The 11,627-nt window shown below is 50.5% G+C and overlaps 1 protein-coding gene across 1 annotated transcript in view; it reads left to right on the top strand.

Moving 5' to 3' along the window:
• Positions 1-237: 237 nt before the first annotated feature.
• The window catches only part of QRICH2 (glutamine rich 2), a 25,775-nt gene continuing 14,385 nt past the window's right edge, over positions 238-11,627 (top strand). Inside the window, exons 1-5 of the mRNA XM_019644239.1 lie at positions 238-933; positions 1,109-1,213; positions 2,405-2,464; positions 2,859-3,146; positions 9,819-11,626. Coding sequence (XP_019499784.1) covers positions 238-933; positions 1,109-1,213; positions 2,405-2,464; positions 2,859-3,146; positions 9,819-11,626 — 2,957 coding nt within the window. The remainder of the gene's footprint in view (positions 934-1,108; positions 1,214-2,404; positions 2,465-2,858; positions 3,147-9,818; position 11,627) is intronic.

Below are 11,627 nucleotides of genomic sequence, written 5' to 3'. Positions count from 1 at the left end.
CCCTGGACCCTGTCGGAGCTCTGGGAGTGAAGAGTTGGAAGCCCTGTTGCCGGGCGCTCCTTTCTGTCCTTCAGGCAGGCTTCAGGCGGAGGCTGGTCCCTGGCGCGGCTGGGCCCAGGGGCAGGGTGCCCTGTGGCCGTGCAGGGGCCCTGAAAGGTCCCAGAGCACGGCAAGCAGTGAGAGGGACATGGCCACCTGTAGGACTGCGGAAGCCAACCGCTCCTGAGAGTGCGCAAGATGCCGCGCGAGATGGCTGCCATTAAGGTCTCCCTCCGGGAGCTGGCCGATCTAGCCATTGGCACCCCAGAAGTGGGCGCCGTCAACTTCACGGCCCTGCACAAGCTCATCGTGGCCATTCTCAAGAACCTCCACCTTCAGGACACCGTGGTGGACATCCAGTCGCTGTCGCCCGACCAGAGCCACTTCTTTGAGGCCCCGCAGCCCTCGCTCAGCGCCGTGCAGGTGCCTGTGTCCAAGGAGAAGCAGAAGACCAGCGTGGCCAGGACACCGGCCCCGACGCCGGAGGGCGGCGTGGCCAGGACGCCGGCCCAGATGCTGGACAGTGACTTGGCCAGGACGCCGGCCCAGATGCTGGACAGTGACTTGGCCAGGACGCCGGCCCAGATGCTGGACAGTGACTTGGCCAGGACGCCGTCCTTGACACTGGAGAGCCAGGTGAAGGACCTGGGCGGGCAGGTCCATGACCTTGACCGGCAGTTCAAGACCATGGAGAGCCAGGTGCAGGGCATCCTGACCCACGTGCAGCATGTCACTGCCATGGCCAGCGAGCTGGACGTGGACACCCCGGAGTGGCTGGGGGAGCAGGAGATGGCCACGCCAATGCCCGAGATGGCCAAGCTGATGCCCAAGATGGCCACGTCGATGCCTGACAAGGCGCAAATGGGGTTGAAAATCAGGAAGGACCGCCCCCAGGTGAGCGGGCGGGCCCCTCCAGATGGCTCCCCAGCCAGTGCTGGAGCTGAGCCCCAAAGGCACCCACGACTTCCCCCAGTGCGGGGAGGAGGCCGGAGCAGGGAGGTGAAGGGAAGGCCAGGGCCCCAGGCCTTAGTGCTGCCTGAGCCCACATGGCCCGTGCTTTACTTTGCAGGCCATGGAGGTGCTCCAGAACGTCGTGGAAGACGTGAAAACCCTGAAGGAGGCCCATGAAAAGGCCCTGGGAAAGGAGCAGGAGCTCCCAGAGCTGACCTCCCAGGTGAGGGCGATGGGGTCCCCACCCCCTGCAGCCCCTCATCCCTGTTTACACTGAGGCTCACCCACCACTTAGCAGACACCCAAGGATCCCGAGTCCACCCAGAGAGTTGCTGACGACTTCTCAGAATAAGTATTTGAATTTCCTTTAAACAAGAGTAAAGAAATAAGGTGGTGGTTATTGAGAGACAAAGCTCAGTCCAAGAAGAGGGGGCCTGAGATGGAGCGTTCTGGGGTCACCCTCCCAGCCCCCCAAACACCAACCGCAGGTGCAGCAACACTTTCACTTGGATCTTTTGTTTTCTTGGCGTACAAATCCTCCCGCATCAGTTTATCAGATGATTCCAGGCAGAGCTCCTATCTCAGACCCATCTGAAGCCTCCAAAGGGGATTAGAACTGGAAGACAAAGGAGGGATGACGAGGAAGAAGCACAGGGAGAGGCTGAGAAGAGAGACTTGAGGGAGAAGAAATGCTCAAAGGGGGCGGGAGAAGGTGGCCCAGACCCCCACCTCCACCCCCACCCTCCCGGACTCAGCCCCCCGATCCCATTTCGTCCACCTCATTTGTCCCAGGCCTTGAGATCTCAGCGGGACTCACTTTTGCTCTGGGAAGCTTTGCTTTTGAAAGTGTGGTGTTTTTTTTTGGTTTTAGGTTGCTTTTGTTTTTTAGAGGAAAAGCTTGTTTTACCTTAGGATTCTTAGATTCTGCAGGTCTGCGGACATTAAAAAGAGCAACTTAAGTTTTAGCAATTTGCTTTGGTTGTTCTGAGGTGCTTTTCTCTTTAAACAACACAGACAGCTAGATGCCCTGGAAGCACCCAATAATGTTTGTCCCAGGGAGGTGAAGTCAGCCTTGGTCTGCAGTGCAGCAGTGTCTCATTAGTGGTTTGTCTGAAATGGACCCCAGAACCAAAGCTTCCCCTCCTGACATTAGCTTGACTCCATCCACACTGTCCCCAGCACCAACCCGCCACACCCCATGTCCCTTCCTCTTGTTGGCTGGGAAGAGAACGTGGAGCCTGGCTAACCTGCCTTCTCTCTATCCTCTGCTCCTCTAAGATCCACCCATCCCCTTTCCTCTTGTCCCCTGTGCCAGTGTGTGTGTGTGTGTGTGTGTGTGTGTGTGTGTGTGTGTGTGTGCAGGGGCCACAGAAGGACCTGCTTTGATCCCCCCCACCCCCAACTCTTCTCCCAGAAACTCCTGCAACGGATTGAGGAAGTAGAGAAGAAACTCAGAGACCGGGAGGAATTTCTGGTAATGTCTGCTAGTTTTGTGGGAAAGGGCCCTCAGCGGGAGGGAGAAGGATGGGTGCCTGCAACCTGGCCCTCTGTCGGGCTCTTCCAGACCCCCATCCTGAATGTCTGCGTCCCTCCAGGGTAGGGTGATGTGTGCCCTTTGCTTCTCAGGGCGCTGCCCCTGAATTGATGGGAAATCCTTTCCATCCCTGTCCAGTGCTCCAATCAGGACACACATGGAACAGGAAGCCAGCTGCTCAAGACTCACAGTGACTTTTCCTTGAGGCTAGGGCTGTGGAAGGATCCTGCTAGCTCAGTGTTGTTCCTAAAACTTCCTAGTTCCTACACTAGGGGTGTGTGTGTGTGTGTGTGTGTGTGTGTGTGTGTGTACATGTGTTGTCTATTACTGTCAGGAACTATTGACCCGGAAGATGAATGTGGTTCCTGCTGTAGAAGATGCCACCATGGTCACCTGGGAAGACCTGGAGCAAGCGATTACTGACGGCTGGAAGGCCTTACAAGTAGTGAACAAATCGGGGGGAGGGGCTGGGCAGCAGTCTCAGGCGGGGCTCCCCCAGACCTCCCCCTTTTTACTACTGTACTACACTGTTCCATTATGTGCATGTTCATCATTTATTTCACAATCTCCTATTATGGATATTTTAAATGTTTTTTCCCCCAGTTTTATAACAGTGCTCCATGTGACATTCACATGAGTGAACATATGCGTAGGCTAAATCCCTAGAAATGGGATGTGTGTTTGTGATTTGGCTAGCTTTTGCCAAATTGCCTCCCATGGATGTGGTTCCAATTTAGACCCCTCCCTTCCCCAGCAACGTAGGAGAGAACTCATTTCTCAGCAGCCCCACCAGCACCACCTGTTGGTACCCAGTTTTTGAGTTTGGCCTACTGGTTGGATGAAAAATGGTACCTGATTTGCTTTCACAGCTTTTCAAAGTTCTTTTACAGTCTGTCCTGAAAATGCACGAGTCCCTTCACTCTTAGTGGACAGCGGTGACCAACGCTAGAAAGAAAACCTCTTGTGGGGGCCCTTTGCTGATGGTGACTTTTACACACGGGTTAACTTGCACAAAGGCACCTCTCCATCCTGAGAGTGCACAGAATAACCAAAATCGTTTTTTAAGTCCTCAGCCTTTCTTCATCTGATAAAATGGGCATTTTCAAATGGTGCTCGAGGGCAAGGATCAGCTGCCCTTTTGGCCTTTGAACATTCCTCTTCCCCTGGCTTTGTTCATCTGGGTTCCTCAAAAAGAGTCACTCAGATACACAGACAGAAGCAGAGGGAAGAGAGCGAACTCTTTGGCGCCACAAAGTGGCCATCTGGGGCATGACAAATATTATTTGAGCACAAATGACACCCTGCTAGCCTCCAAGACCGTTTGCTGAACTCTGGGCCCATCTTTAGAGGAAAGTAGCATCAGAAAGAGTTGGAAGAGGAGCCTGCAAACAGAAGGAATGGCCTAAAAAAGTGTGGCCTCTGCTTTCACTTTTGAAATTTTTAAATTTTTCAACTACAGTTGACATATTATATTAGTTTCAGGTGTACAACATAGTGAGTAGACATTTATAGATCACTGGTTTTTTTCCAATGCCAACGCTGTTTTACACACACCACTGCCGTATATTTTGAGGGCGCACACATCTCCTCAGGATGCCTGCAGAAGCCGCCTGCGAGACCTATAAATAAGCATCGACATACGCAACTGGAGACATTTTCACTTCTCCAGAAGCAAGAAAGTGTCAGTGTTTTGACACTTGCTCACGATCATGAACAACTCCAGAAGTGAATGAGAATAATTATGAATATGAAAAGATTTTTGAGAAGCCAGAGAACAAGCTCTGGGGATGTCAAGTTCAGCCACTGCGTGGACCAGAATGAGAGCAAAGTTTACCTGTCTCAGGAGGAGAAAATACAACCCACTGGACACCAACTTCTCTTGCATTGTTGGTGGGATCCCTTGACATAAATACAATGTCAGGATTTCAAAACTAGGCCTTTTTAAGTCAATTCTGGGTTTTAGTAGATGGGTAGTAACTACAATTTTTCTTCTTCCTTCCCTCTCCTCCCCCCCCCGTATCCCCCCCCTTCCTGTACTTCTTCTAATGGTAAGAAAAAATAAAAGGCTTACCACAACCACAAAGACCAAACCCTAGCACTCTAGTCAAAACTTGCCTAAGGGAGGACGAAGCTGCCTCACCTTCCTGTGATCTGGGTAATGAACCTGGGGTGCCCGCTCGATCCACTGTGCCAGGCATTTACCAATGGAAACATCTTTCAGTGACCGTCTTGCTAGGTCCACGGACCTTGAGCACAGTTGTTCTCTTGCAGAAATAGCACGTCTCCAGTAAAGGATGTTTTCTCTCTGAAGCTGCATGACCTGACAGGCTGGGCAAAGCAGAAAGCAAAAGTTAAAGCTCCCATTTGGAGGCCTCCTTTGAGAGAGAGGCAGGTGGGCACCTGTTAGGCTGTGGTCACCGTTGGGATATTTTCTGCTTCGGGACCCCCCAAATAGTGGAGCAACTTAGGAAGGGGCTTCACAAGGTTGAACCTGATTTCCACTAAGCAAAATGAGTAAGCCTGACGTCATGGCACGTTCCCCAGGGAAACAGAAATAAGAGTTCTGTAATGTCCTGAGGTCCTGGAAACAGCAGGTTGTGGGCAGGGGAGCTCAGTGAAGGCAGGACTGGAAGCGCCAGTTCCCTCTGGGTTCATCCCATCTCGAGGGTGGCTCATCGGCCATCCTCATGGTCCAGATCACCCCCTAGGAGGTTAACAGGGAAGGAGGGGCTTACAAGACGTGGTTTCACTCAAAATAAACCCACTGACTCCAAGATGTACATTTCCCCCAGCATACCAGCATCTCAAGTCAGGATGTGGCTTAGAGTTGATGGTGTTTTCTAATTAGTTGGAACATGAAATAATGGTGCATCTTAAAACGATACCATCTTAGGCTTACTGAAATACAGAGATGGCATGAGGCACACTTTGGTTAGAAAGTCCTGCCATATTGATGATCTTGGAAGGCGTGGGGAGTTAAGTTGTCTTAACATAGAGTGACTGGCACCTCTGACTTCAAAATTCTTGGCTTGGGGGTATAGGGAAAAAGGGACAAGCAAGAGAAGAGGGGGTGTTCTCCAGGTTTTCTCAACAGGAAGGGGGCTGTGTTGTGATAGTTTGTTATTTAGACGTCTAGGAGATGAGTCTAAGGCATGGCCATGTTAGGAGGTCGACATTGGCATGCATTGTTTGTAATTCCTGTCATCCTCAGAAATGACATGGTCTCATCTAATGGCATTAATGAAAATTGTAAGATCCCATTCTGCCCCCCCCCCACCTCGGTAGCTCTTATGTCCATTTTTCTAGGATTTCTAAGTGTTGTTCTGTAAAACCATAACTTTGATTTTAATCACTGAATNCCCCCCCACCCCCGCCACAAGACAGCTATGTCTTAATCCCCCAAACCTGGGAGTGTTCATTTGTATGACAGAAGGGACTTGCCAGTCTAAGTTAAGGACCTTGAGATGGGAGATTATTGGGGTTATCTGGGTGGGGCCAACGATGTTATCACAAAGGGCCTGATGACAGGGAGATTCTACTGCAGAAGACAAGGTGACATGACCAGGAAGCAGAGATTGAAGAGGCCGCAAGCCAAGGAGTGCGAACCACTATTAGAAGCTGAAAAAGACCAGCTGTTAAAAAAGTATGGTGAGGAGTATGTTGAGAGAGGTGGAGAAAAAGCAGCTTCTAGTTTATGGATTCAACATGTCTGAAAATACTTCAGTAATGTCAAGGAAGAACTTCAAGAACAAGACTATATTATAAATGAATCTCTCAGCAAGATGAACAAATGAACAGCTTTTGTATGAGTTACACCCACAGGAGAGAGGTCGCCTTGAAGAAGGCTTGTTTTGGGATCGCCTGTAAGATAGAGTTGGCTAGCTCCAGTGAGTCATCTTGTTTTACTAAAACAATATTGTAAGTGTTCACGTACTTTTCTAAAAGCTCCTCCACTGTATCATGTAGATATCCAGTTTCCAGAACGTTTGAGCATTGGCCACTCCATCTGCCATTCTTAAGTCTGCTTGGGAGTCTCCCAGCAGAGTCATGCTGTGGTTGCCTTTAGATAAGTGAAACGTTCTGCGTTCTTCAAGACACTGTCATGTTTGTTAAATTCATGAATGAGCTCTCCTTTAAGTCCTCTGAGTGCCCTGTTTTCATCACAGTGCATGATGGTGAATGATACTTTGACATCTGGATGATAAACACCAGTTTGACGGATAACTTTCTCTAGTACATCACCAATCCCAGCCAAAAATATAAACACAGTACGTGTTGTTGAAGCTTCTCAAAGACACTCTTGGCCGGCTGAGTGACTCAGTAGGTTAAGAGCGCGAGCTCTGAGCAACAGGGTCGCTAGTTCAATTCTCACATGGGCCAGTGAGCTGCGCCAGAGCTGAGCTGCTACTGAGTCACCAACAGGTAGCACGATGGCTCAGCTGGTGAGAGCGTGTGCTCTTAGCAACAAGGTTTCCAGTTCGACTCCTGCATGGGATGGTGGGCGATGCCCACCTGCAACTGAGATTGAACACGGCACCTTGAGCTAAATGGCCGTGAGCTGCCCACGGGCGGCCAGATGGTGACTGGACTTGAAGCTGAGCTAGCTGTGCCCTCCACAACTAAGATAGAAGGCCAAAACTTTGCTGTTCACCTTCCCCGATTCCCCAACACTGTTCCCCTTCCACAATTCCCCAATAAAATTTAAAAAAAACACACAAAAAAACCCACTCTCATATCCTTCCTTGAGCATAACATCAGTTTCTGCCAGCATGTCTTTAAGTTTAGCTTTTGGTAAAGCCTGTTCAACAAGCCATGCAATTTAGTGTACCGTTTTACCACACACGGGTGCTTCTCTTCTGCGGAAAGAACAGGACCATTTTCAAAAATAGCATAATTTGGGCTGGCCGAGTGGTGCGTTGGTTAGGAGTTGGCCTGGGAGCACAAGCTCTGAGCAGCAGGGCCGCTGGTTCGGATCTCACATGGGCCAGTGACGCTGAGATGGTGAACTACAGCTCAATCTGGAGGTGGGCTGCCATGAGTCGCCGGCAATGGCGTAGGCTGCAGTGGGGCTGCAGTGGGCTGCCATGAACTATCATGAGTGGCTGGCAGCCAGCATGAGCTGCTATGAGCTGCCGTGAGCAGCTGTCCAAAGGCCTGCAACCGATCTGCCTCACCCGGGAAGAGCACAATGATCACAATACCAACATGGGCCAGCGAAGCGACGTCCTCCACAACTAGACTGAAGAACAAAAGGACAGCAACTTGTCTGCTCCCCTCCCCCGATTCCTCAAGGCTGTTCCCTCCCCCAATTCTTCAATAAAATCTTTAAAAAAACAAAAAAATTTTTTTAAAAGCATAATTTTTTTCCTTTAGTTGCAGTCACTTTTTTCAACATTATCCTGTGACCGGCTTACAGTTGTCAATAATATTATGACATGTTGGGTCCCTTTTCTTTTTGTAGGAAAATCTCCCTAGCATCATGTCAGGATCTCTTATCTGAAATTTGGCAGCTCCTCCTCTGATGAGGCCACAGATAACTTCATCTACTCTCGTAGGCTTCTTGGTGCAAGCTGAACTTTTCTGGAACTCTGGCCTCATTGTCACATGTACAGCGGACTCCTGATCAGCCATTTCTTGGTTATCCAATCTTCCTTAAGGCACGCTGAGTTCTTCTGTTCTTGACTTTGTCCTAGAACAACAGCATAGGTGGTGAGCAGTATCGAGAGGTGCAGGGCTTGAATGCAGGCATCTCGGTGGCTTGGTCTCCCCATCTTCTTCTTCAAGGTGAATATGTCCTGGGCTAGCACCTCTCTGCCTGCGGACACACACCCTCTACCTCCCTGGCCGTGGCCACCCAGCCCATGGATGGGCCTCATGCACCTCCAGGCCTCCTGGATGATGTTTTTAAAGCCATCCTGCCAATCTCTGCCTTCTGCCTGGAGTGTTTAATTCCTGATAAGTAGGGTTTACATCTTCCATTTTGCTATTTGTTTTCTATACGTCTTAAGTCTTTTCTGTTCCTCCATTCCTCTATTATTCCTTCTTTTTGTGTTAAATAAATGTATCCTGGTGTAGCATTGTAATTCCCTTGCTGTTTCTTTTACTGTCTATTTTTTGAGTTGTTTTTTTAGTGGGTCCCTAGCAGTGTTCAGCGTAGAGCTGGTTATTCTCCACTTCTGAGGCAACACCTCTCTGAGGACTCTGCCCCCTGAACTGAGTTTTTTCCAAACTGGTTGATAGAAACAGGCACTGTTCCCAACCCTGTGAATCTGGGCACTGTTCCGTCCGGCCTCCTGGGCATTGTTCTGTCCGACTTAACAAATGGGTCCTCTTCCAACCTCAGGTGTTTCCCCCACATGTGCGTTCTGTGCTGACACCCAAGAGGTGCCCTCTGCACTTCTCTGGAGTCGTTGCTGTGCCTCTCCTTTTGATTCTCTGTCCTGAGAGCTCACATTGCTTCAGTCTCCTTGAATGCGCTGCTTTGTCTTCTCAACTCGGGGTCTGCTGGGCCCCCCTTCAGTTCCCCTCCCTGAACTGCAGCGTGGAAACTATCAAAGCCATGAATGGAGGCAACCGTGGGGCTCACACAGTCTGTCTCCCCGTCTTTCAGGAACTGCTAACCTTCATTAGCTGATATCCAGTGTCTAGAAGTCCCCTGTCTCATAGTGGCTGGCTTTTGGCTTTTACAGACAGTCCCTGTTACTCCATTTGGGCTAGAAATGGAAATAGTTTGTCATTCTTTTTAAACAGATTTTTAGTATTCTGCTGTATGTGTGTGCCGTGAATATGTCAGTCCCCTATCGGTAATCTATTTTTATAAACACGACTACAGGCTGTCTATGTGCATCTAGCTTGGCACCTTTTGTGACAGTCCATAGAGAAAATGCCTATCTATGGAATTTCTGGGTCTGAGGGTCTGTGTATTTACATTGTAAACATGTGGTTCAGCTGCCCCAGTGTACACTTCTACCATCAGCAATGGGCCAGTGAGAGGGCAGACTTTATATTTGAAACTTAACAAATTATTCAGGTTCTTTATTTGTAGACTCTGCAAGAGTTATCATGGATCACTTGTATTTTGCAGTGTCCCCCTGCCTTTTATGAGGGAAATAATATGTTATGGTGCCATTTGCAAAGGTGCAGATTATCAAAAATCTGGAGACCTATCCTTCAAGAATGTCAAAGTCTGTCTTTGTGTCCAGCTTAGTTTGGGAGACCAGAGGGTATTTTCCCCCCGGGGTCCTAAGTCCGCCCACTCAGCTACCCCAGATTTCCTTTCCTCTGAGCCTCACAGTCATTTGCACTTGTGGTCACCGATTCCTTTCTTCTCTTCAACCAGGGCTCAGAGTCAACGGTAGGACTTCCTAAACGAAAAACGCAGATTTCCTTAACACCAAGTGATGTGACTCCAACTGGAGCCATCAGCAAGCATTCAGACCTTGACCAGGTCCTGTATTCGGCCAGTGGTTTGGGCCCAGAGGGGACCTCAGGAACCAGTGGATCAGGACTCCCCTCGGAAGAGGTGTTTAGCAGGGAAAAAAGCAAATTTACCTCTGCTACTGGGTTTCCAGGAAAACAACAGCAGCCAAGGGTCCGTGATGAGGCTGGCCTGGCAAAAACCCACCACCCCCCTGTGCCCCAATTCAGAATGGAGCCTGATCATCACAGGCCTGAAGACACAGGCTTAGCACATCTAAGAAGAGATGAACGAGACACACACCCTGGCGCAGTTCCCCAGGACTTGCCGTCAGCCAGAGCCGGGCGTCGTCATGTGTCCCCAGATCCACGTAGCGGGGTGTACGTTAGCCCAGATCAAACCTACGCAAGGCCAGATCAGGCTGGATTAGGGCCACCTGGCCTGGATCACCTTGCATTTCTACCTCCTGGCACTTATCCACATGGCGTAGTCCCCCTCAGCAGGAGTCAGCTTGGTGTGATGCCAACTGGAATGAATGAGCAGGGATTGGTACTACCTGGCCTGAGTCAGCATGGTATGGTGCCACCATTAGTACCTGGCAGAGATCAGCAAGGACTGGAACTACCTGGTACAGGTCAGCCTGGTATGGTTCCACTTAGCACGTATGAGCATGGTGTGAGGCTTCCTGGTGCTGACCAACGTGGTATGGGGCAGCCTGGCATGGAGGAGAGGGGTGTAGGACCACTTGGCATGGATCAGCAGGGACTGGGTCCACTGCTTACAGATCAGCGTGTGTTGGTGTCACCTGGTTTGGGGCAAGTTGCTACAGATCAGCAAGCTTTTGTACAGCCCATTTTGCAAACTCCTGGCTTCATGCAACCTGGCATACAGCAGCATGATGTGGTCCAGCCAGGTACAAGTCAGCTTTATCAGCCTGGTGTGGTCCAACCTGGGAGAGATCAACCTGCTTTTGTCCAGCCTGGCACAGGCCAGCCTGATTTGGTGCAACCTGGAATGGATCAGCGAGGTTTGGTGCAACCTGGTGCTGGTCAGCCTGGTTTGGTCCAACCTGGAATGGATCAAAGAGGTTTGATGCAACCTGGTGCAGGTCGGCAGGGTTTGGTGCAACCTGGTGCAGGTCAGCCTGGTTTGGTCCAACCTGGAATGGGTCAGCGAGGTTTGGTGCAACCTGGTGCAGGTCAGCCTGGTTTGGTCCAACCTGGTGCAGGTCAGCCTGGTTTGGTGCAACCTGGAATAGATCAGCAAGGTTTGGTGCAACCTGGTGCAGGTCAGCCTGGTTTGGTCCAACCCGGAATGGATCAGCAAGGTTTGGTGCAACCTGGTGCAGGTCGGCCTGGTTTGGTCCAACCTGGAATGGGTCAGCGAGGTTTGGTCCAACCTGGTGCAGATCAGCCTGGTTTGGTCCAACCTGGAATGGATCAGCGAGGTCTGGTTCAACCTGGTGCAGGTCAGCCTGGTTTGATGCAACCTAGAATAGATCAGCAAGGTCTGGTCCAACCTGGTGCACGTCAGCCAGGTTTGGTGCAACCTAGAATGGATCAGCGAGGTTTGCGCCAACCTGGTGCAGGTTGGCCTGGTTTGGTCCAACCTGGAATGGACCAGCGAGGTTTGGTGCAACCTGATGCAGGTCAGCCTGGTTTGGTCCAACCTGGAATGGATCAGCGA

This window comes from Hipposideros armiger, unplaced genomic scaffold (assembly GCF_001890085.2).
Source record: "Hipposideros armiger isolate ML-2016 unplaced genomic scaffold, ASM189008v1 scaffold_87, whole genome shotgun sequence".
NCBI classification, from domain to species: Eukaryota; Metazoa; Chordata; class Mammalia; order Chiroptera; family Hipposideridae; genus Hipposideros; species Hipposideros armiger.
The sequence above is the reverse complement of the archived record's forward strand: the minus strand, read 5'-3'. Positions and strand labels throughout refer to the sequence as shown.